A 25,561-nucleotide genomic window follows, 5' to 3' on the forward strand; every position below is an offset into this window, starting at 1 on the left:
CTCAACCACCCCGAGCACATTCAGATTCTCTAGTTTATGTCTGTTTCCATAATATCTGTGCTAGCATGTAGCAGTACTGTTGTGGAATGTGTCAGAGGTGGGATTTTAACTCTGGTCTTCCTGATTCCGGGGCCAGCTCTCCATCTGCCTTGCCATGGTGTCTCTCTGAGGAAAAGTGCCTATAAAAGAAGGTACTAAGAAGGATTGGTAGGTAATATAAAGCCTAAAATAGTCCACGGGGGCATAAGGAGTCAGAGATGGCTAGGTTCAACATATATCATACACACAAAAGACAAACCAAGAAATTTGGGTGCGGGGGCACTTACACCTCCTTCCGTGTTATGTCTTCCATTAGAACTTGGGCTTCTAGAGAACAGGGACTGTTCTTCCTTTTCTATATGTGTTTTTGTCACTTAGTACAGGGCTTTGTACACAATAATCACTTAATAAATGCTTCATTCGTTCATTTACTCATTCACAGCTATTTCAGTGAAGATGCTGGATTTTCTCTTTGGTGTTCCCCGCCTTTTTCTCTTCTGTTCTTTGGGATGCCAAGGCTGACCCTCCTTGCACACATCACCCTTTTCTGCCATATGCTCTGTCCAGACCCCTCTTAGCCCACTTGGACTTAGATCAAGCCCTTTGACTCCATGGGAACATAACAGGGACAGCAGCAGCATCTGTGGCAGTGTGTTGACTATAGGGTACAGGGAATCAATCAGTAAAGGCTGGACCACCCAGAGGTGGGTCCAAGAGAGAGATGAAATGGGTTCTTAATAAAGAGTCTGAGGAAATTGACATTAAATGAGTTTCTCAGTGTCACAGAGCTAGTGTGTGTCTGATGTAGATCTGAACTCAGATCCTACTCAGCCTCAGTTGTGGGATTTGTCCTGCAGTTTTTCTGACTCCCTTGTCCAATTCTCTATTTGCCAACCACTATTGCCTCCCCTGTGAGAGTGACTTGGCAGCTAGGTAGTACAGTGAATAGAGCATGAAGGGGTCAGGAGGATCTGAGTTCAAATCTACGTCAGACACACACTAGCTCTGTGACACTGAGAAACTCACTTAACATTAATTTCCTCTAAAGGCAAAGAGAGAGAGAGAGAGAGAGAGAGAGAGAGAGAGAGAGAGAGAGAGAGAGAGAGAGAGAGAGAGAGAGTAATTGAGGCTGAAGGACAGCCCCTTTCTCCGGTTCTTTCTCTAGGTTCTGACCCTGGTCCCTTCATGCTCCTCCCCTGTTCTTGCTTCTCTCTCCAAGTCCTTGAACTGTGTGCTGGCCCCTTCCCTCCAGAAGTGGAAGCCCCCTTCACAGACCCCTTTCTGCCTTATCTCCCCCTTTCCCAAGTCTGAAGTAAATTCACATTACTGCTGAATAATCCACTTCCTTAAAGAGAACTGTCTGTATGTGTCCATGTTATCTACTCTGTTAGAATTTAAGGTGTTTGGGGGCAGGCATGGGGCCAACCTATAGTAGAACTGCTTACTGATTCATTGATTGAAGGATAACATGCCCTCTTTAACCTAGAAATGACACAGTACCTAGATTTTCATGTTTCTGCTTTCACTATTTCTCAGACTTATGAAAAGATACACAAGAGAAAGGTGAAACATGGCTTTGTCCTCTCCCCTCCCACATCCATGCTTGTGTGGGCTCCCTGAGTGGGGTAAGGGGAAACCTGTCCTAGACTCATGCAGTTCCCTGCGGACACCAAGCCCTCCAAGAACGGAGACATTGCTATGGTAATGGTGAGTTGGGAGTGGAGAGCCAAGGTAAGTGAAGAGATGTTTAGGGGACTGCCCCTGAATTCAAGTTTCCTGGTCCAAGTGAGCTGCCTCTTGATGGATGTAGGGAAGGCACTGTCATTGACATCAGAAAGATCCTGGAGAATGGCCATGGTGCTGGGGGCCTGGAGAAAGGTGAGCATCCTAATTTCCCTCAATAGGAAAAGAATGGGATCTGCTCTGCCAATAGGCCAGTGAACTTGTCTTAGATTTCTACAAAATTGTGGAAATAACCATTCAAGTGGTTTTTATTTACAAAGAAACAACGGATGTGTCAGTTTGAGAAACAGCTAAAGAAAGAGGCACTGATCACAGATTATTAGCATGGCTATAAGGAAAACAAGTCATATCATTCTAAATTTGTGTCCTTGTTTGATGGAGTAACTGGAGGGAAAGTCAGGGAGATACCACAGATAAAATTCAGCTGAATCTGACAAAGCAATAAAGGATCTCATGATATTCTTATGGGGAATGATAGAGAGATTCTGGCCATGGTATAGGACAAGTAGAATTCAGATGGATTCAGGATTAGTTGGATGGCTAGACTCAAAAGAGGATTCATTAATTCTTACGTGGATGGAGGCTCAGCCCTGGAGTCAGTAAGACTTGAGTTCAAATCCAGAAATTTACTAGATATGTGACCCTGTAGAATAATGCTAACCCCAGAATTGCTGGATCAGCTGTTAGCTCCACCAACAATGAATTACTGTTCCAACTCTCCCACATCTTCTCCAACATTTACTCTCTTCCTGTTTTGTCATGTTAGCCAATCTGATAGTGTGATGTGGTACATCAGAGTTTTTATTTGCATCTCTCTAATCAATAGTGATTTAGAGCATTTTTTCATATGACTATAGACAGCTTTAATTTCTTCCTCTGAAAACTGACTGTTCATATCCTTTGACCATTTGTCAATTGTACTCTTGTAAATTTGACTCAGTTCTCTACATATATTAGAAATGAGGCTTTTTGGAACTATGCCTAAAAGGCTACAAAAACGTGCATACCCTTTGACCCAGCAATATTGCTTCTAGGACTATAACCCAAAGAGATCATAAAAATGGGAAAGCGTCCTACAAGTACAAAAATATTTATAGGAGCTATTTTTGTGGTGGCCGAGAACTGGAAATCAAGGGGATGCCCATCAATTGGAGAATGGCTGGACAGGTTGTGGTATATGAATGTAATGGAATACTATTGTACTATAACAAATGATGAACAGGAAGACTTCAGAGAGGTCTGAGAGGACTTATATAAACTGATGCTGAATGAGAGGAGCAGAACCAGGAGAACTTTGTACATAGTAACAACCACAATGTGCAAGGACTGTTTCTGGTAGACTTAACCCTTCACAGCAATGCAAGGGCTTAAAATTCCCAATGAACTCTTGAGGCAAAGTACCTTCCACATACATAGAAAGAACTATGGAACTGGAACACAGAATGAAGCAGAATATTTCCTCTTGTGGTATGTTTTGTTTTGTTTGGGTTTTTCTCATAGTTTCTCCCATTCAGTTTAATTCTTCTATGTAGCACAACTAATGTGAAAATGTGTTTAACAAGAATGTATGTGTAGAACCCATTTAAGATTGCATGCCATCTCAGGGATGGAGGGTCCTTCAAGGAAGACCCTCATCGTAGTTCTTTATGATGGAATGGTGCACTCAGCTGAGTAGGAACCCTGGCCCTATTTTCTCTTTCTCTGAGGCACTTTCATGCTTTGGGTGACCCTCTCTTTATAGGGTCCTCTAGGACAGATGCCTGTAGTTCAACAAATTGCAGGGATAACTTGGGCAGTTATTAGGTGTAAAACATAGGAGAAGGGGAAAGTCTTATACCAGAGAGTGAAAGATGGTAAGGGAGTGGCACGCTTGGCTTTGTTAGAGATAAATCGTACTGCTCCATGATGGCAGAGGCAAAAGATTAGTAGAACTTAGGGAACATGGAGAAGGGAGGGGAAATTCAGGTGGATTGATCTTTTGCAATTGAACCTGGAAGGGTTCTAATGCCAGAGCATTTTGGGAAGAACGGGACTGGGAGGAGGGGGTAAAGGGAAGAGAGGAACAGAGTAGAGCACAGGGATAGAGCAAATGAACTTGACCTAGATTGCAGACATCCAGGAAAGGGGTGGGGGCTTCCTCCATGTGACATTCCTTTGCAGGCAAATCTGGGTGACACAGTAGATAGAGTGATGAGCTTGGCCTTAGGGAGGTCTGTGTTTGACTCCTCCCTTAGCCACAATACTTTGGTCACCTTAGGCCCATCAGTAGGCATAAGTGAGGCTCTCTCACCCTCCTTTCCCTCATCTGTAAAACAAAGGGTTTGGATTGGATGACCCATAAGGTCTTTCTAGGTGTAAATCTGTAACTTTATTGTAGCAGGCTGAATGAGACCCAAGGCCTCTGGGAGTGTGTCATTGGATGGATCTGGGATATTGAATGCCCCCCTCCACTTCTCCTAGGAATAATGTCACTTTTGTCTTTGTAGAAAGTAGGGGGATGATTGACATTGGGTGATCCCTCCCTAGCTCTCCAATCTTCACAAGAAGTACAGGGCCACAATTTTATCTATCTATTGCACACCAGATATTTGCCCTCTGGAAATACAATGTGTTCTTGGTGTGTAAAGTAAAACCAACTTCTGCTAGTCACTCTGGGAGTAAGTAATCCTACCCTAGAACAAGAGGGCAACAGTTAATGTAATCTTAGCCAACTTGTATCCCATTCCACAAAATGCTAATTACATCAAAAATGATCATGTATGATGGGCACATATAACTGTCAAAGCAAACAGTAACACAGTAATTAGGAAAGTTATACCAATTAGTTTGGTCAGAAGAATACATATGGGTCAGGGGTGTGTGGAATTTGGAAGGGAAGTGGAATCTCAACTCCAAAAATAAGGAACAATCTCTCCCAAGAAGTCTGCTCTTTGTAACCATTGGGAGTGCAGGTGCTGGGAATCAATGAATACATAAGTTGGGGTGCTAGCTCTTCCTGGGCATCTCCTGTTCTCCAGAAATCAATCCTTTCTCTCTCATTCTGCCTTTCTCTTCCTTCATTTCTCTGCTTCTGCATCAGTTTTTCAGCTATTTAGGAGTCCTAAACTAAGGGAAATCAGAGAAGGCAAATTGCAGTCCTGGCTGTTGCAACAGTCTGGGAGATGACTCTTTTGTGAGATCAGAGAGTCCCTCCCCTTGTGATGTTTCCTATGAGGACCGTGCATCAGAATTCAGGATCTCGAATTCCTATCAGAGATTCCATCTCATAGAATTTCAGAATGGGAAAGGATTTCAGAGGTCAGCTAGTCCAACTAGTACTTGAATTACAATCTCCTGGAAAGTGGCTCCAAGTAGTGGTCACCCAAGTTTCAATGAAAGCTCTTGGGTTCTGATAAATGACCTTTTACTCTGTCTTGCTCAAACCAGACCATCACGCCATGTCCTGACCATTTCCAAACCTCACATCTCCATATCCTTTCTAGCTTTTTTTATGTGTTGTCTTCCTGCATTTTACATTTTACATTGGGGGAAGTGACTGTCATATTTGCTGATATTTTACGAATTTACAAACCTCAGCAATTTGCTCACTATGTGGCATGTGATTATCCCTTATTAAATGCATTTTTCCTTCCTATCTCCACTCCTTCTTTCCTTCCTTCCTTCCTTCCTTCCTTCCTTCCTTCCTTCCTTCCTTCCTTCCTTCCTTCCTTCCTTCCTCTCCTTCTTTCTTCTTTCCTTCCTCTCCTTTCTTTTTTTCTTCCTTCCTCTCTTTTCTTTCTTTACTTCTTTTCTGCCTTTCTTCCTGCCATTACCTTTCAAAGCAGCCGATTCCTCGTTAATCATTAATCTTCAAGCATTAGGTTGTTTTGCCTTACATTAATCCTGAATCTTTGCTTCAATATTCTCATTTTCTTCCTAGTTCCGGTCTTTGGGACGAAGCAGAGAATATTTAAATCCTTCTGCATGAAAGACCGTCTGACCCCTGAAAACAGATATCATGTCCTCCATAGAACTGTTCTTCAAGCTAAACACCACCTATTTCTTCATCTCTTTCATATGTGGCATGATCTTACTGTCTTCCATCATCCTGGTCTCCCTTCTCTGGATACTCTCCAGTTTAAAGTTCTTACTGAAATGTGGTGCTCAGAACTGATTGGATGAAAAACATAAATTGAGTACTTGCTATGAGTCAAACACTGTTCTAAGCACTGAGAATGCAAACAGAAAAGTCCTTGCCTTTAAGGAGCTTACTGTCTAATTAAGAAAGTGCCATACATAAGGGCGTGCTGGCCAGCAAGGGGAGATATGTTCTGGGAAGTCACAAGTATGAGTTCAACAATAGGGTAGCCAAATGGCATGTCCTTTGAGAGGCAATGCTAATGGCTACAAATAGTTAGAGTTAAAAGAATACTTTAACATTTACAAAGCAATTTATGGATATTATCTCATTTGATCTGGCAACAACTCTGTGAGGTAGGTGCTATCATCATCCCTATTGTAAAGACGTGGAAATTGAGGCAACCAGAGGTTAAGTGACTTGCCTAATGTCCCCTAGCTAGCAAGTATCTGAGGCAGGATCTGATCCAAGTTCAGCAGAATTTAACTGCCATTGAGAGGGTTAATTTGATTAAAATTCTCAGGAGAAGGAGCAGCCAAAAAAAAACCAAAAACCAAAAAAACAAACCAACAAACTCCCCAAATCAACAAACTTAATGAAACCTATGGCTTCATTTAAGAGGGATGCTTTCCAGGTAGGGCTGGATGACAATTCATTTGGGCTCTGCTCCTGTTCCACCTCATCTGGAGTATTTTATTCCATTTTGGGCAGCATGGTTGAAAAGGACATTGACAATATGGAGAATATTCAGAGGAAACTAACCAAGATGGTGGAGGGTCTTGATTCCTTGTCATTTGAGGATGGGTTGATGGAACTGGGCATGCTCAGCCTGGGGAAGAAAAGGCTTGGAGGTATCTGAGGGGAACATGATATTTGTCTTCACTTTTCTGAAGGGCTATCTCATGGAAGAGGGACTTGACATTCCATTTGGTCTCAGTGGGCAGACTTGGGATCAAGCAGAGGAAGCTGAAAGAGGCAGATTTGGGCTTAATATCCCCAAACCCACTCCAACAGTTAGAGTTGTCTCAGAGTGGGATGGACAGCCTCAGGAGAAGATGGTTCCCAGTCCTTAGAGGTTTTGGTAGGTAATTTTTGGCATATGTGTTGAACTTGATTGCCATTGAGATCCCTTCCCATTCTCAAATTCTGAAATTCTATAACCCCATCTAAAGGACTTTTTCTTCTTGTTTTTCAGGAGAGAGACATCATGGAATTATATCATGTCCTAAAAGCAGAGAAGTCTTTTTTATTTTACCAAAATGCAAATGGCAACACTTCTACCTTTGAGTAAGCTACCTATCCTGGCGAGTTCAACTCTAGTTCAAGGGAGAAATGGAAACCCATCAGGATGAACAAGGATGTGGGAAAAGATAATGTAAATTTCTCTTTCAATTCCAGGAACTGAACCTGACCAGGACCAAGTAGCCTCAGTTCAACAAAAGCCTGTCCTGCTTGTGCACTATACCACAGGTTCCAAAACATTTTCATATATATTAAATCTGTGCCTGCGTTGGGAGACATGAAATATAACTAGGATGTGTTCCTGCCTTCTAGGAGCTTAGCATTTAATGCCACTGAGTTAAATAAACCCATATGTCAACCATTGTAGTAAATGATACAGATGTCCTCGTGACTGAGGCTTTTAGTATCTCACCTCCTGAACTCCTTGTCTGGCCCATTTCCTTCATATTCCCCATGGGAGCAGTCACCCAGCAGAGCAGTTCCTAGTGACAGGGGGAAGGGTGATAGCAGGCATAGGGGCCTTGGTCAGGTGGTACTCGGGAATGTTTGTCTTCAGGAACTGATCTGAGGAGGATGCTTTCCAGACCAGACCTGTCCCAGGAGTTGAAGTTTTGTCACTGTTTCTCAGACCTAAAGCTTTAGCACCAAGGATCATGAAAATGAAAAAAAATATTAATGATGCTGTCCCCATTGGTCAGGAAATGAATGATAGGAATGATAGGAAAATGACAGGAAATGACAGGAAAGAATGAATGACAGGAAGTGAATGAGTTGGTCTGAATGTTAGGATGTTGAAAAAAGATAGGCTTGCCTGTATTCAAGCACAAAATGACTTGTTCAAATACATAAACATGTATGTGACCCATATTTGTTTGTTCAATACTTCATTGTATATAAGTATGTGATACATTTTATGTTTCTTTTACATGTAAAATTTATTTAATGGATTACACACAGAAACACAAACATGCATAAACACACAGAAACACACACACACACACACACACACACACACACACACAAGAACGTTTTCATACCCTGACCAGGTTGCAGAGTATAGTTGATAATGACACTGAATGAGATTCAGATGACCTGAATTCAGATTCTCATTGTCCCTTTTACTACCTGCGTAACTGTGGCCAGATCACTTACCCTCCCCCTGGTGTCAGCCTCCCCTCCTGTGAAATGAGAGTATTGAACTAGTTGGCCTTTGAGGGCCCTTGCAGTTCTAAATCCAGGGTACCATCATCTTAAGGCTGAACCAATGTTGGCAGGGGCTCACAGGAAGTGGAGGTGGAGTGATGACTTCTCAGCCTCATACACAGGCAGAACTGGGAGGGACCTCTCATGCTGCAGATAAACATCTAGAAATGTTGTGTCTCCCCTTAGCTCACACAGTTTGTTGTGAAAGAAGTAGGATGAGAATCAGGATCTGCCAACTCCAAATTCTCCCCATCCACACCCCAGTACTTCCCTGCCTCTCATGAGTTATGAGTGGTTTGAATCACAATTCAACACATCATGGAAGATTGTACAGCCTGATGACAAAGGTGTTGGTGAGGCATTCAAGCCACATTAGCATTTCTATATAAGTGTGATAATCAGAGCCATCATTAGTCCTGAGCCAAGAATAGGTCTAGGTTGATCTCAGTGCATTTTGTTGCCTGGACATGGGAACTCATATTCACCAACTGACATCCCTGTGAAGCCATTTGTATGAATGAATGGATGGGTAGGTGTATAAGAGATATTGAGTTCCTCGTGCCAAATTATGTCACTGTTATAAATGTTGTTGTTCAGTCATGTCTGACTCTTCATGTATATGTATGTGGATTTCTTGGCACAGATACTAGTGTAGTTTTCCATTTCCTTCCCCAATTAAGGCAAACATAGGTTAAGTGAGTTACCTGGGTCACAGGTTAAGTGAGTTACCCAGGTCACACAGCTAGTGAGTATTTGAGGCCAGATTTGAATTCAGGTTTTTCTGACTCCAGGCCCAGAACTCTATCTACAATTACACCTAGCTGTGCAAGTTGGAAAAAGGGATATCTACTACAGGCAGGCTGTCAATCGCACAGTGTTCTGCCCTACTCTTCCCTCCTGGGCTCTGTCTAGGAATTACCAGTCAATCATTACTTTTCAGGCATTGAGACATATCTCTATCTTTTGCATCTCAAACTGGTAGATCAGGGATCTAGGTTGTTAACATTCACTTTGACCTCAAGTACTTAGTTAAACAGTCATTTAATTGGATTAGTAAAAATCAAGATGCATTATGCAGATGTACCACAAAATCCAACAGTCCAAACATTTCTCAACCCAATCTCTTTCCCGGCAAAAACTCTTGTAAGTTGAAATATGTTTTCTCCCCTTGCAGCCTGCCATAGTCATGGGAGAGTCAACACAAAGGTTCATTATCTCACCCTAAAGCTCCATTATTCCAGTAAAGAGGGACTTAGACTGAAACTGTTTCAAGGAAATCAAGCATTTGCCAAGCACCATCTATGTACAAAGTCCTATCCTAGTTGCTAGCAAGAAAGACAAAATTGAAAAAGTCTTTTCTTTCAGGGAGCTTAAAGCAAGTGGATATAAGGGACAGAGGACTGTGGCAAGAGCCTTCAGTGATTCTGAGTCACAGCTGCATGTGCAAACACAGCTGCATAGACTGGGAAGAGGGAATGGGGAAAGTGAGAGTAGGAGAGGGAGGAACAACAAGAAGCTAAAGAGAGGGAAAGAGAGAGAGAGATTGAGGGACTGAGTAAATACTCTGGTTTAAAAGTATTCAGGGAGTTAGCTAGTTCTGGGGACCGCATATTACAGAGAGACACAGGTAGAGGAATGAGAAAGGGAGACCTTTGTTCCCTCCCACGGAAAGGAGGAAGCAAGCATCTATGAAGCCCCTACTGTGTACCAGGTATTGTGCTAGATGCTTTATAAATCTCTCATTTAATCCTCAAAATGTCCCTGAGAGGCAGGTGCTATTATCCCCATTTTGCTTTTGAGGAAATTGAGGAAAGCAGAGTTTGAGTGACTTGTCCAGTGTCTCATGTTCTATAAGACTCCAAGGCTGGCCTTTAATTCAAGTCTTCCTGCTTAAGTTTGTTCTGTGTCATGCCCAGAGCTCCATGTGCTACCTGGCTGACATCTTATAAAGGTCTAAGAAGTCCCTTTTTTGTGGGGCAGGGTCGATGTTCCTATAAAAGGCTATCTCTGCTCTACACCTCCCCTTTTTCCTGACTGGAAACCCTTCTATTCTCTGGAATTTCTGTGCCCCAAACTCCCACCTCCCATGGCCCCTTGCTAATTGTAATTGGGGTCTCCCTTCCTATAATGTCAGAAGTGAGAAACTAGCAGTTGTGCTTGTCAGAGAAGTGTCAGCTCCACCAAGGTCAGTTTTACCAGCATTTAATAGGCTCCTACTGGGTTCTGAGCAGCATATTGGTGCTGGCACTTGAGACAGAAAGTGAAACAGACTCTGTCTCCAGGTGCTTACGTTCTCTTGAGGGGGACAACATGTGTTTAACCATAGCAAATGGATCACAGGTGGCCCAGGAGTGCCATCACTATCAAAAATAGGTTGGAGTCAGACTGTGAAGTTCACTAGAAAAGAAAAAGCTGGAAGCTTGTCCTGAACCAGCTTCCTCCCACCTGTATTATTCCCCTTTATGGAAAGAGAGATGAGACAGAACCTAGATAAGGCTACCAACTAATAGAAGTGGCTCTTTTTCCTGGATTATGGGTAAGGATGGACTGTTGCAGTGAATTGTCTAATCCCCCATCCCTCCCAGGTCCCTCTAGCCTTTCTGGTACCTCAAAGCTCTGATCACTCCATCTGTAGCTCACTGAAGTCTTAGAAGGTGGGGACAGGGTAAAGGTATCCAGAGATTAGATGCACTGATCAGCTCTGCCCACCCACAAGATACCTTTGATATTGAACTTCTGGAGAACAAAGGGTATTTTTGCTTTTCTCTCTATCCCCAGAGTTAGCCACAGAACCTGGCACAGAGTAGGGATGTATTCAGCTCTTATTGATGATATGATAACATGGAGAATCAGCTTTCCTGGCCCCTTTCTTCTAGGATGTTCTAAAAAAAATTCAGTGCTGCAAAGACAAAGTCAAACCATGTCATTATCTAATGAACCCTGTAATAGCTGCCATCTGCTTGAATCTCATCTCTAGTTCAGTGCTTTCTGGGCTGGGAGCCCAGGAACCCAGGGTTATAGAGTAGATGGGAGAGGGGATGGCATTTTAGGATAAGAGAATGGCATGACAAAAACTATGTGGCAGGAGAGCATAGGATTTGTTGAGGAGACAGAAGTCCATTTAGGGTGGAGAGTAGCAGGGATGAGGGGGAGGGACTAAGGTGAGTTCTGACTGAACAAGTAGGTTGATGACACATGGAGAACCTTCAGTGCCTGACTAATCAAGCTGGGCTTCATGGGGTAGGTTATGGGAAAGCCTGGCAGATTTTTGAGCCATGCAGTGATGTGCCCAGACCTATATGGAATTAGGAAACTATCTAGCATGGAAGGGTAGGATGCATGGATGGGGGTGAGGGATGTGTGATAGAGATCTCCTGGAAGGTACTGTTCCTTCATGGTGAGCTCATTGGTGATTTCTCATCCACATTCCATGTATATCACTGAGAATTTGGTCCCCCCCTCTGCTAGAATCATATTGCCAGCTCCCAGTAGGATGTTCTGTTCAGATCTCAAACTTCACAGGTCCAGAACAGAGAACATTATCTTTCCCAGAAGATACACTCCTCCTCTGAACTTCCCTCTTTCCACTGAGGGCTCCACTGTATTTCTAGTCACATAGGTTTGTAATAGTGATATTATCCATGACTCCACATCCTCTCACTTCCATGTCCACAAAGTCTCTTCTATCCAACCACCTCAGTGGCCGACCCTTGGGTTAGTCACACTTTCTGTCCATCTCTTGTTCGCCACCTATTAAATAGGGATCATACTTAAACTAACCTGCCTCAGGGGGTGTTGGTGAGATAAGCACAGGTAAGGCAGCTGTTATCATTATGATCAGACTGCCTTGAGCTTTTGGATGGTCATTTAACATTCAGAATAAAGCTTGTTTCTGACTCCACCTCACCTCATCTTTCCCTGTCTTCCTCCACTCTCATAGCCATTGATATACTTCTGGTCCTCATCCTCTTTCATCATGCATAGTGACAACTTCCTAATTGGTCTCCTGGCCAGCTTCCTAATTGGTCTCCTGGCCCCAAGTCTCTCTCTGTCTTCCATACGGTGGCCAAAATGATTGCTCTAAAGGGGGAAGTCTGACCATGGGACTCTTTTACTCAATACAAGGCTGTGGATACCTACTACCTCCAGGATCAAACCCGTCTAAAGCTTTTTCTTTACATTTTCTTAAAGTCTAGATTTCCTTATCTCTCCTACAATGGAAGTAAAGGAGCTTATCACCAGGTTCCATTTAATGGGTACAGGAAATTCTGCCTGTTACTTTTCTTGACCAGGGTTGGTTCTACCATCCTTAGGCAGCCCCTACATGCAGGGACTCACCATTTTAATGCCATGATTACTGTGACCTCCAATTGGCCTAAGTCATTGTAGCTCAGAACTCCTGGGTCTGCCAGGTAGCTGGGATGATAGGCATACACCAGAACACCTGGCTTTCCATTGGGCTTTTAAAACCCTTCATAGGCTGGCCTAATCTTGATGTCTATCCCCTTTTAGAGCAGGGAAAGACTGGATCCAAATGAAAGTTCTGGATCTGAATGTGTTGAATCAATCAGGTGAATAATCTCAGTACTAACTCTCACATACCCCCTTTTACTAAACAGAAATCAACACTAAACAAAGTCACAGAAGCATTCAGCAAGTATACACAGGATGCCTCATGTCTTAGTGTAAATTTAATTTTTAGTATACTTTTGGGGTATCCTGTCTAAGGGCAGCTGTTGAGGTGGTGAGGCAACCAAGTCAATGACATCAGCTCATAGGAGATTCAGCAGCTTGTCAGGTTTCCATTCTCGTTACCAGTTTATATAAGATTCTCTCCCTCCCTCCAAATCCTCTGAAGTGGTTGTTACTAATCTTCATTTTTTCCTGTTTTGGGTCTCCATGTGGTTGACTGACTAATTTCTTTCATTCATTCATTCATTCATTCATTTTTTCTTCCAAAGTGTTTTATTTTTTTATCGAAGAAAACTATTTTTGCCATTTTTTTTTACAATTTTTGAATTCCAAGTCGCCTCTATCCTTTCCTACCCCCACTTGAGAAGGCAAGTTTTTTGATACAGATTTTGATATAGATTTACAGTCATGCAAAACTTGTTTCTTCATTAGCCAGATTGCAGAAGAGAATACAGACCAGAAAAATAAGCAAAGAAAAAGAAGTTAAAAAGTACAGTTCAATCTGCATTCAGACTCCATCCATTCTTTCTCTGGAGGTACTTAGTATTTTTCATCAAGAATTGTCTTGGATCATTGTATTGTTAAGAATAACTAAGTCATTCACGTTTGATTATTGGAAAATATTGCTGTTAGTGTGTACAATGTTCTTCTGGTTCTGCTCACTTCTCTCTATGTCAGTTAGTTCATGTAGATTTTCCAGGTTTTTCTGAGATCATCCTGCATGTCATTTCTTATAGCACAATAGTATTTCATAGCAATCATTCACTATAACTTGTTTAACCATTTCCCAATTGCTGGACATCCCCTCAGTTTCCAAATCCTTGCCACCACAAAAAGAGATGGTATACATATTTTTGTACATATAGGACCCTTTTCTTTTTTCTTTTCTTTTCTTTTCACAGTTTGAAATTGTTCTTCAAAATCTTTGGATCAGTTCCCAACTCCACCAACCATGCATCCAATTTCTCCAGCTGTCTCCAACATTTATCATTTTCCTTTTTTTGTCATATTAGCCAACTTGACAGGTGTGAGCTGGTACCTCAGAATTGTTTTAATTTGCATTTCTCTAATCAATGGTGATTTAAAGCATTTTTTATATGACTGTAGATAGCTTTGATTTCTTCATCTGAAAACTGCCTGTTCATATCCTTTGTTTATCAACTGGGAAATTTCTCATGTTTTTATTAAGTTTACCTAGTTCCCTATATTTTTCAGAATTGAAGTCTATATCAGAGAAATTGCTGTAAAATTTTTTTCCTCCACTTTCTTGCTCGAAAAAGAACTCCTTGACAGAAACACAGGTATCTACAGATTTTCCAAAGCTAAACTAAGGCTGAACCTTCAGCACCCAGCCCAGCAGCACCAGTTGCTGCTGACCCAGCCCTCCCCACCCAGCCACCTCTTCAACATTCTCTGGCACCCTTGGGAGCAGCCTCAGATACTTAAGCTTCAAGGGAGGAAGTCTCTCCACCCAAGCTACAGAACCACCCAGTTCTTAACTAGATAAAAAGTCAAGCAGCCCCAGAAAATCTCACTGGAGGTTAAAGAAACCATCACAGCCCAGGAGCACAGGAAATTGGAGAGAACAGTTGGACCAGGTACCTTTGATCTGTCCAGCAGCTGAAAACTGTCTTTGTCTGGATCTGTCTCTCACTACTGTCCCTTTGGTTCCAGGGAGGGCTGTGGGTCTGAGCCTAAGTATTTCTATTATCAGGATGTTTTCATCTGTGCTTATAAGATTGATTATGGCCCATGGGAGTGCCAGATTCCTTCCATGTTCACTGGGAGTGGGCACTGATGGCTGATGAGCTGGGTTCATTGTGAAAACTCTTAAGTGATATGTCTGCCTAAGATGGGAAAATTGCAACATTAGCAGGATCTTTGAATGGGAGCACATTCTACAGATTGCTCTTCTGTTCCATGTGTTGCCCTTGGAGATGATGATGCCTGTGGTCAGAGACCCCTGCTGAGGAAGCTGAGTGGCGTGCCCAGGGGTGCAGGGAAGATGAACCAACTGCGAATTTATTTAGCCCAGTAGCCATGAACTGCTGAACCATGGCCCAGAGGGCTTCCTCACCCCAGCACAGCTACGTAGCATACTGGAGTGCTGAGCCTGGAGTCAAGACCCAAGTTCCAATATGACCTCAAATACTATTAGCTCTTTGACCTTGAGCAAGTTGTTTGAATCTCTATCTGCCTCAATCTAGTTTTCATAATTGTAAAGTAGGGATGATAACAGTATTTACCTCTACTCATTGTTATAAGAATTAAATGAGATAATTGGGAGAGGCTTAGTAGAGTAATATTTGTAAAGTGCTAAGCCTGGCCCAGACTGAGTGCAGAAGAGATGACAGGGACAAGCATTTTTTAAGCTCTAATTATTAAGGTTCCTAGTAAATGCTTGTCCGGTGCTGAGGTAAAGTTAAGTATAGGGCTATAACTGGGTCTAGCCATGAATAAAGTCCTACAAATCAATAACCTTCAATCTCCCTTTGCAGGAGCAGAGAGGATCTTATCATGAATAGAAGGAACCTAAATCCACATAAGGAATGTAAGTAGACCATATGGTGGACAACACTGGGTCTGAGGCTGGTTAGCTGTGGGGCAGTGGCAAGAGCACCCATTTGTTCTGAAATTAGTGAAGCTGGGTTCAGATTTTGCCTGTGTGCTCTTGAGATAATCATTTAATATCTCTGGGCCTCAGTTTCCTCATATAATGATGATGACGATGATGGTGATAAACAATAATAAGTGTCACTCATGTAGAACTTGCTACATGTTAGGCCCTATGCTAAGTGCTTTACAAATATTATCTTTTTTGATCCTCACAATAACTCTGGGATGAAGGTCCTATTATTATCCTTATTTTATATTTGAGGAAACTGAGGCAAATAGAGGTTAAGTGACTTTCCCAGGGTCCCACTGCTGGTAAGTGTCAAAGATTGGATTTTGCAAGATGGTAGGACTTGATGATGACTATGATGTTTTGCAGGTTTGTCACTGGAGATGAGAAGTGTAATGGTCACTGTGAGGCGATAAGTTTGCCCAGACAAGTTATAAAGAATCCAGAGGTCATGCATGTGAGAACACATGAGAGTCTCCTAAATTCTAACCAGTGTATGGAAGACCCTTGTATCTTACATTTTATTTGCACTTACAGCTGTGGTGGAAGCTTCCTTATTCCCCCTGGCTACTGGCATCCCTCCCTCCCCAAACTACCTCACATTAAGTTTGTATGTATTGGATTTTTTCTTATATAGACAGTTCTCACTTTACATAAAATTACTCAAATTCCAGTTTTCTGAAAGGATTCTGAAAGAATTCATTGTTATAGTGTGATGGAATGCTTGGCTTGAGAGCTCTTGTGCTGAGAGAGAAGAACTTAGCCCTACTTTGCCTGCCACCCTCTTGTCTGTCTTCCCTGTGGTATAGCCTGTCTGTCCTCTCTTGTCTGTGTCCATCTGGAACCTACATGTCCCCCCAGGGCCTTCCCCTGCTCTTTCTGTAGATTGTGACCTTGGTCCCTGCATGCTCCTCCTTCTGTTCTTGCTTCTTTATCCCTGTCCTTGAACTGTGTGCTGGCCCCTTCTTTCCCCGGGTGGTAGCCCCCTTTACAGCCCCCTTTCTGCCTCATTCATCCTTTCCTCAAGTCTGAGGTAAATTCATATTGCTGCCGAACAATCCACTGACATGAAGAGAACTGTTTGTATGTGTCCATGTTATCTGTTAGAATTTAAGCTGTTTGAGGGCAGGCACAAGGCCTACCATATAGTAGAACTGCTTGTTGGTTGATTAAAGGATATCGTGCCCCCTTTAACTTGGAAATAACACAGTAGCTAGGTTTTATATTTCTGCTTTCATATTTTTCATATTTATGAAATTTCATATGTAGCAAAACCACTAGAAGAGAAATGTGACACATGGCTGTGCCCTCTCCCCTCCCCTATGCATGCTTGTCTGGGCCCCCTGGGTGGAGCAAGGGGATGCCTTACCTAGGCTCATTCCCTGCTGACACCAAGCTCTCCACAAATGGAGACATGCTGGGTTCAATTGTCCATTTCTATGGTAATGGTGAATTGGGAGTGGAAAGACAAGGTAAGCAAAGAGATGTTTAGGGGGAGACCCTTGAATTCAAGTTTCCTGGTCCAAGTGAGTTACTTCTTGGCAGATGTGGAGTAGGCACTGTTAGTGACACCACAAAGATCCTGGGGAATGGCCATGGTGCTGGAGAAAGGCAAGTATGCTAATTTCCTTCAACAGGAAAAGAATAAGATCTGCTCTGCCAACTCTAGGCCAGTAAACTTGTCTTGGATTTCTATAAAATTGTAGAAAGAGCCATTCAAGTGATGCTTGAGGAACAGCTTGAGAAAGAGGCATTGATCACAGATTTTGATCACAGATTGTTAGCATGTGTTTAAAAAAACCAGTCATGTGATTCTAAATTTGTGTCCTTGTTTGATGCAGTAACTGGAGGGAAAATCAGGGAGATGCCACAGATAAAATTTAGCTGAATTTGGCATGATATTCTTGTGGGAAAAGATAGAGAGGTGATGCATAGTGTATAGGACAATTAGAATTCAGATGGATTCAGAATTGTTTGGAAAATTAGACTCAAGATGAGATTCATTAATGTGTAAGTGGATAGAGGCTCAGCCCTGGAGTCAGGAAGACCTGAGTTCAAATCCAACCTCAGACATGGAATAAATGTGTGACCCTGGGCGAGTCACTTAACCTTATTTGCTTCAGCTTCCTCTTATGTAAAATGAGTTGGAGAAGGAATGACAGACCACTCCAGCGTCTTTGTTAAGAAAGTACCAAATGAGGTCAGGAAACATCAGACACAACTGAAAAACAACAAATCCCCCCCAAAATGTAGACTTTGATGGAGGTCTCTAGAGGACTGCCCCATGGATCGTTCTTGACCCTGGGCTGTTTAACATTTCTGTCAATGAGAGATGGGATGCTTCTCAAGCTTGCAAATGAAAAGAGAGTGGGGCGGGGGCAGAACTATAAAAATCAGGTTTTAAATAAATCCTGACAGACTAGAAGTCTGGTCTCACATGAATCAAATTAAATATAATAGGGATAAATGAAAAGTTCTACACTTACGTTTCAAAAGTTCAGTTAACCAGTGTTAAACTAAGGGGTTAAATAGTGGTTTGCCTGAAATACACCTGAGGCTTTCATTGGGCAAGGACTTTATTATCTGGAGAATCCTCAGAGAAGGGAGGCCCAAATCCATGTCTTGATATTGACAGTAGTGAGATTATGACAGGCAAAGATACACTCTCCACCCCCACATACACATATGCACTCGCACCAGCATATATACAGATACATACAAACACACACAAGAAGACCCTGCCCCATGTGATAAGGGGATTCTTTAAGAGAATCAGTTATAGCTTTGAAAAATAGGTGGTGATTATATGACTGTGTCCTCACACCTGGAAGGTTGTGTTCCTTTTGAGGCAGGAGGGAGGACATTGAAAAGCTGGAAGCAGCCAGATGGAGGCACCTGAATGAGGGACAGGCCTGAAGTCCATCCCAGACGAGGAAGGTTTGCAGAGACTGGGGAGGTTAGGCTTCGAAATAAGAAGACTCAGTGGGGAAATGACCACTCTTGAAGTATTTGAAGTCAACCCTGGGGAAAGACATTAGACCCATCTTGTTTGTCCCTGAAGGCAAAAAGAAGAGTGATGGGTGCAACTGACAAAGAAGTAAATTTAGACTGTCAGGAAAACTCTTCCAACAATTAGAGCTCTCCCCAAGTGGACGTGGGCTGTCTTTTTTTTAAAAGAAGAATGGCTATTTGCTAGACATACTCAGCGTTTGGGAGTGGGTAGGATCAGGATAAACTCTAACTTCCCTTCCATTTCTGAAATTCTGAAGTTCCCTCCTCCACAATCACAGCTCTTTAGTCATCACAGTAGGGATGTACATATAGAGTGAAGTGGCTGTGTGTAGACTCAGTTGAGGCTGTATTCTGTCAACATCAGTCCATCCTTCTCCATGTGCTGATAGAGAATAGGCAATTTCCTAGAGACCAACCCATTCAATCAGCTTTAATCCTCCTAAGTCAATGACATTTGCATTGTAACAATTTTAATTTTAAAGCATTGGAGAATCCTTACATCAGCGAAATTCGGGACATCAATCAGCAAGTCTTGGTCCTTCAAGGGAAGACCCTCGTAGCGGTTGCTGAAGATAGAACAGTACACCCAAGTGAGTAGGAAACCTGATCTTATTTTTTCTTCCTCTTTGGCAGTCTCACGCCTTGGGTGATTCTCTTTATAGTGTCCCCCGGGACAGATGCCTGGACCTCAAAAAATTCTAGGGATGACTTCGGCAGTTATTAAGCATAAAGGGTGGGAGAAAGGAAAATTCCTATTCTTGACACAGAAAGATGGTGAGGGAAGGGGCAGGCTGACCTTTGGTAGAGATAAGGTGTGCTGTTCCATGAGAACAAAAAAGCAGCAGAACTATGCTTAGGGAAGATGGAAGAGTGAGGGGAAATTCAGGTTGATTGATCTTTTACAATACAATCTGGGAGGGCTCTAATGCCAGGGAATTATGGGAAGAATAGGGGTGGAAGGAGGGTGTAATGGGAAGAGAGAAACAGAATAGAGTACAGGGATGGAGTAAATGAATTTGGCCTAGGTGGTTGACATCCAGGAATGAGGTCAGAAGCTTCCTTCATGTGGCATTCCTTTATAAACAAACTAGGGTGGCACAGCAGATAGGGTGATGAACTTCCATTAGGGAGACCTGTGTTATACTCCTCCCTTAGATAGCTTATGGTTTTGTCACCTTGGGCAGTCATTAGACATAAAGAAGTATCTCTGAACCTAATTTTCCTCATCTGTAAAACAAGGGGGTTGAATTTGATGACCCTTAAGATCTTTTCTAGATCTCATTCAATAACTTTATTGCAGCAACTTGGAACTTGACCCCAAGGCCTCAGGTAGTATGTCAGTGGATGGATCTGGGATAAGGAATGCCCACCACCACATCTCTTAAGAATATTGTCCTTTTTGCCTTTGTGGCAGGTTGGTGGATGGCTTTGATTAGTTGATCACTCCCTTCTCTCTAATCTTCAAGAGGGCTGCTGGGCTAGAATTATATGTATCTATTGCACATCAAATATCTTGAATTACAGTGATTTTTTGGTTTTTAGTGTAAGCGCCACTTGTGCTAGTCACTCTTGGAGTAAGTAGTCCTACCCTGGAATAAGAGGGTAACAGTTGATGTAATCTCAGCCAGCTTATATCCCATTCCACAAAATGCTAATTACATCAAAAATGATCATGTTTTAATGAGCAAAAATAACTATGAAACCAAACGGTAAGTAAATTAGGTAAGTTATACCAATTAGTTTGATCAGAAGAATATATATGGGCCAAAGGTCTGTAGGATTTGGAAGGGAGATGAAATCTCAGCTCCAAAAAGAGGGAACAAGCTGTCCCAAGAGGTCTGCTCTTTGTAGTCTTTCTGAGTGCACGTTCTGGGAATCCTTGAACACATATGTTGGGGTGTTAGCTCCTCCTGGGCGTCTCCTGTTTGCCAAAAATCAACCCCTTCTCTCGCATTCTGCCTCTCCATTTTCCTGCTTCTCTATCAGAAGTTTTTCAGTTATTTAGGAGTCGTATTTCCCTCATGTATACCATTCACAACACCACACAACTATCTTTTAGGACTTGACCAAGCCTGCCTCGGTAGGGTGTTACCTGAATGGGAAATCAGAGAAGCAAATTCCAGGCCTGGCTGATGCAATAGTCTGGGAGGTTGCTCTTTTGTCAGATCAAAGTACCTCACCCTGTGATGCTTCCTGTGAGGACTGTGCTTCAGAGTTTAGGATCTAGAATTTCTATCAGGGATTCCAAAGTCTAAAGGACAAATTGAATCAATATGAGGACTAGACCACTGAGCTGATGACCTCTCCATCTAGGAATGAATGGAAGATTCCCATAGACCTCCGTACTTCAGTTTCCTTCCCTTCCCTACGCACTTCCAAATTTATATCCCTCAAATTCAAGTCCAACGGTAGCATTCCCTTGCTATTTTCTTTAGACAGATAATCTCTTCCTCCATTACCTTCCTCTTTGTCAGAAATGTATTCTTGATCCTGTTATTTTGTTCACCTTCTGTAGTCATTGATTCTTGTATTCCCAGTCAAACTGAGGACTGCACCATGCCGAGATGACTCTCTTGAACAAAGCAAAGGCACAGCTATTTACCTGGGGATAGCAGACCAGAAACTGTGTTTGTCCTGTGCAGAGAGTGGAGGGCAGCCCATACTGAAGCTGGAGGTGAGTTTCACAGCATCTCATAAAATTTCAGAATGGGAAAGGATTTCAGAGGTCACCTAGTTCAACTAATACTTGAAACAGAATCTCCTAGAAAATGGCACAAAGTAATGGTCATCCAGGTTCCAATGAAAGTTCTTGGGTTCTGATAAATGAGCTTTTGCCCTATGTTGCTCAAACCAGACCATCTTGACATTTCCTGGCTATTTCCCAACCCCATCTTCTCCTCATATGCTTTTTGCTTTGTTTTATGTGTTGTCTTCCTGCATTTTAATGTTAGTTCCTTGGGGGCAACACTACCTTATTTGTTGATAAATATAACCATAGTAGTTGACATAGTTCCTGCCATATACCATAAACCCTTAATAAATGCATTTCTCTTCCTTTCTCTCTTCCTTCCTCCATTCCTTCCTCCTTCTTTCCTTCTTTTTTTGTTCCTTCCTTACTTATGTTTTTCTTTCTCTCCTTTCTTTCCTTCCTTCTTTTCTTCCCTTCTTCCTGCCATTGCCTTTCAAAGCAACTGATTCCTCCTTAATCTTTAATTATTAATAATTAATCTTTAATCATTAGATTGTTTTACCTTATATTAATCCTGAATCTTTGTTTCAATATTCACACTTTCTTCCTAATTCCATTGTTTGGGACCAAGCAGAGAATATTTAAATCCTTCTTCTCCATATAAGGCTATCTGACTCTTGAAAAAAATATCATGTCCCTGGGCTAGGGAGGTGCAGCAAGGATGGTGGAGTAGAAGCAGGGGCTGGCTTGAGCTCTCCCCTGAAAGCCCTCAATAAACTTGTAAAAATGACTCTAAACACATTTTAGAGCACCTGAAGCCCCAATTGGACAGACAGAAGCAATTTCCAGCCCAAGAAAATCTAGAAGGTTCACCAGCTGGGAGTGGAGCACAGTTTGGTATGTGTCACCTCAGTGCAGAGGGAGCTGGAACAGGCCTTAGGGGACTGAGTCACTAGTAGTTGTGGTGGATTCCAGACTTCTCAACCCACAAACTCCAAAGACAGCTTCAAATTTCAGTGGGAAGGGGCTCTAACCTGGCTAAAAGGTGAGTGAGGTCTGGCCCCAGTCCTGATCTCAGTGCCAGCCCCAGGATGGTAGCACCCAATGCAGAAGGGTAGGCTGCTTCTGGAGCCCCCCCACTTAACAATGAGCTCAAAAGTCAAGTAATTCACTAGGCAAATGGGCATCCAAGGGAGAAAACCGAATAGAAATTCTTACTTCCTTGGTGAAAAGGTATTTTCTTATGTCATTGGTGATGAAGAAGATCAAAACATACAACCAGAAGAAGACAATGAAGTCAAAACTCCTGCATCCAAACTCTCCAAGGAAAATATGAATTGGGTACAGGCCATGGAAGAGCTGAAAAAGGATTTTGAAAATCAAGTAAGAAAAGTAGAAGAAAAACTGGAAAGAGAAATGAAAGCGATGAAGGAAAATCATGAAAATGTAATCAATAGCTTGCTAAAGGAGACCCAAAAAATGCTGAAGAAAATAACATTTTAAAAATTAGACTAATCCAAATGGCAAAAGAGGTCCAAAAAGCCAATACCAATAAGAATGCCTTAAAAAAGCAGAATGGGGCAAATGGAAAAAGAGGTCCAAAAGTTCACTGATGAAAATAATTCCTTAAAAATGAGAATGGAGGAAATGGAAGCTAATGACATTATGAGAAATTATGAAACAAACAAAAAAAAACCAAACAAGTAATTATAAAAAAACATAAGAATGAAATAATAGAAGACAATGTGAAGTATCTCATTGGAAAAATAACTGATCTGAAAAATAGATCTAGGAGAGATAATTTAAAAATTCTTGGACTACCTGAGAACCATGATCAAAAAAGGAGCCTACACATTATCTTTCATGAAATTATCAAGGAAAACTGCCCTGATATTCTAGAATCAGAGGCAAAATAGAAATAATTCACCAATCACCTCCAGAAAGAGATCCCAAAAGGAAATTCCTAGGAATATTGTCATCAAATTCCAGAGTTCCCAGGTCAAGAAGAAAATATTAAAAGCAGCCAGAAAGAAACAATTCAAGTGTCATGGAAATGCAATCAGGGTAACACAATATTTAGCAGCTTCTACGTTAAAGGACTGGAGGTCTTAGAATATGGCATTCTAGAAGTCAAAGGAGCTGGGATTAAAACAAAGAATCACCTACCCAATAAAACTGAGTATAATGCTTCAGAGGAAAAATGAAATTACAATGAAATAGAGGGCTTCTGAGTATTCTTGTTGAAAAGACCAGAATTAAATTAGCTGAATTAAAAAAATTGACTTTCAAATAAAAGAATCAAGAGAAACCTGAAAAGGTAAACAGAAAGAGAAATAATAAGGGAGTTACTAAAGTTGAACTGTTTACATTCCTACGTGGGAAGACGATATTTGTAACTCATGAGACCTTTCTCAGTATTAGGGTAGTGGAGGGAATGTGTGTGTGTGTGTGTATGTGTGTAAGTGTATATATGTATATCTGCTTGTGTATTTATATATATATATATATATATGTATACACACACACATACATCTACATTGTAAAGATGTGGAAACTGAGGCAACTGGATGTTACATGACTTATCTAATGTCACCTAGTGAGCAAATATCTGAGGCAGGATTAGAATTTAGGTCTTTCTGATCCTCATTTAGCAGAATTAAACTGCCAGTGGGAGAGTTAATTTGATTAATATTCTCAGGAGAAGAAGCAGCTCTCCCTCCACCCCCTTCCAAAGTGCACACCCACAACAAACTCAATGCAACCTTTGGCTACATTTATAAGCAATAATTTCCAGGAAGGGCTGGATGACAACCTAATTGTACACTGCTCCTGTCTCACCTCATATGGAGCATTGTATTCAGTTTTGAGCACCATGGTTTAAAAAGGACATTGATAAAATTGAGAAAGTCTATAGGAGGATAATAAAGATGGTGGAGGGTTTTGATTCCTTATCATTTAAGGATGAGTTGATAGAACTGAGCATGCTCAGTCTGAAGAAGAAAAGGCTTGGGGGTGTGAGAGAGACATTATATCTGTCTTCACATCTTTGAAGGACTATCTCTTGGAAGAGGGACTTAATCCATTTGGCTTCAGTGGGCAGAACTGGGATCAAGCAGTGGAAGTTGAAAGAGGCAGATTTTGGTTTATCAGCAAACCCATTCCAACAATTAGAATTGTCTCAGAGTGGGAGGGACAGCCTCAGGAGAATATGGGGTCCCAGTACTTGGAGGTTTTAGTAGGGATTTTTGTGTGTGTATGTGTTGAAGTCGATGGCCATTGAGATCCCTTCCCATTCCCAAATTCTGAAATTCTATAACCCAATCTAGTGAATTTCTTCTTCTTTCTTTCTTTTTTTTTTTTTTTAGGACAAGGACATCATGATATTATATCGAACTCAGAAAGCAGAGAAGTCTTTTGTATTTTACCATAATGCAAATGGTAACACTTCTACCTTTGAGTCAGCTGCCTATCCTGGCTGGTTCATCTCTAGTTCAAAGGAGAATGGGAAACCCATCAAGATGACCAAGGATGTGGGAAAAGATAATGTAAATTTCTATTTCCGTCTCAGGATTGAGCCTGGCCTGGGCCAAGTAGCCTAAATTCAACAAAAACCTGTCCTTGCACCGTATACCACATGTTCTAAAACATTTTCATATATATTAAATTTGTGCCTATGATGAGAGACATGAAATATAACTAGGATGTCTTCCTGCCTTCTAGGGGCTTAGCAATGAATACCACTGAGTTACATAAAACTATCTGTTAACTGTTGCAGTCATTGATACAAGATGTCCTGGGTGACTGAGGCTTTTAGCACCTCAGTTCCTGAACTCCCTATCCAGTCAATTTCCCTCACATTCCTCAAAAGGAGCAGCCACCCAGTAGAGCAGTTCCTAGTGACAGGGAGAACGTTGATAGAAGACATGGGGGCCTTTGCCAAGTGGCATTTGGGAATGTGTTTGTCTTCTGGAATTACTCTGAGGAGGCTGTTTTCCAGATCAGATCTGTCCCAGGTGCTGAAGTTTTGTGGCTGTTTCTAGACCAAAAGCATTAGCAACATGAGTCTTAGAAAAATTTGCTGTCCCTACTGACCTCTGGATATGAACTGAAAGAGTTGGTCAGAATGTTAGGGTTATTGGAATAATATGAGTTTGCATATGCTCAGGCAGGAAATAACTTGATTAAATTTGTATATATCTCA

General features: G+C 41.8%; 1 protein-coding gene across 4 annotated transcripts; it reads left to right on the forward strand.

The window, feature by feature from the left end:
- LOC140521573 (interleukin-36 alpha-like) lies at positions 1-25,561 on the forward strand. 4 transcript variants are annotated; one of them, XM_072636757.1, is made up of 9 exons: positions 1-207; positions 6,793-6,980; positions 7,095-7,186; positions 7,298-7,369; positions 14,317-14,634; positions 15,535-15,587; positions 19,154-19,261; positions 21,209-21,345; positions 24,726-25,561. In XM_072636757.1, the coding sequence occupies exons 6-9, from the start codon at positions 15,554-15,556 to the stop codon at positions 24,957-24,959; spliced, it is 513 nt and encodes a 170-aa protein (XP_072492858.1). In that variant the 5' UTR covers positions 1-207; positions 6,793-6,980; positions 7,095-7,186; positions 7,298-7,369; positions 14,317-14,634; positions 15,535-15,553; the 3' UTR covers positions 24,960-25,561. The 4 variants fall into 4 exon arrangements, with proteins under 4 accessions (XP_072492858.1, XP_072492859.1, XP_072492861.1 ...); XM_072636758.1 differs by having other exon boundaries at positions 1-191; XM_072636760.1 differs by lacking the exon at positions 6,793-6,980.

Source organism: Notamacropus eugenii, chromosome 1, assembly GCF_028372415.1.
Source record: "Notamacropus eugenii isolate mMacEug1 chromosome 1, mMacEug1.pri_v2, whole genome shotgun sequence".
NCBI lineage: Eukaryota > Metazoa > Chordata > Mammalia > Diprotodontia > Macropodidae > Notamacropus > Notamacropus eugenii.

Bases quoted from the DNA above. Each gene is read 5' to 3' on its own strand.
- LOC140521573 (XM_072636757.1), top strand. From the start codon at position 15,554: ATGAATAGAAGGAACCTAAATCCACATAAGGAAT. The intron at 15,588-19,153 runs GTAAGTAGACCA...TTAATTTTAAAG, and splicing joins CCTAAATCCACATAAGGAAT to CATTGGAGAATCCTTACATC. The intron at 19,262-21,208 runs GTGAGTAGGAAA...TTGTATTCCCAG, and splicing joins AGATAGAACAGTACACCCAA to TCAAACTGAGGACTGCACCA.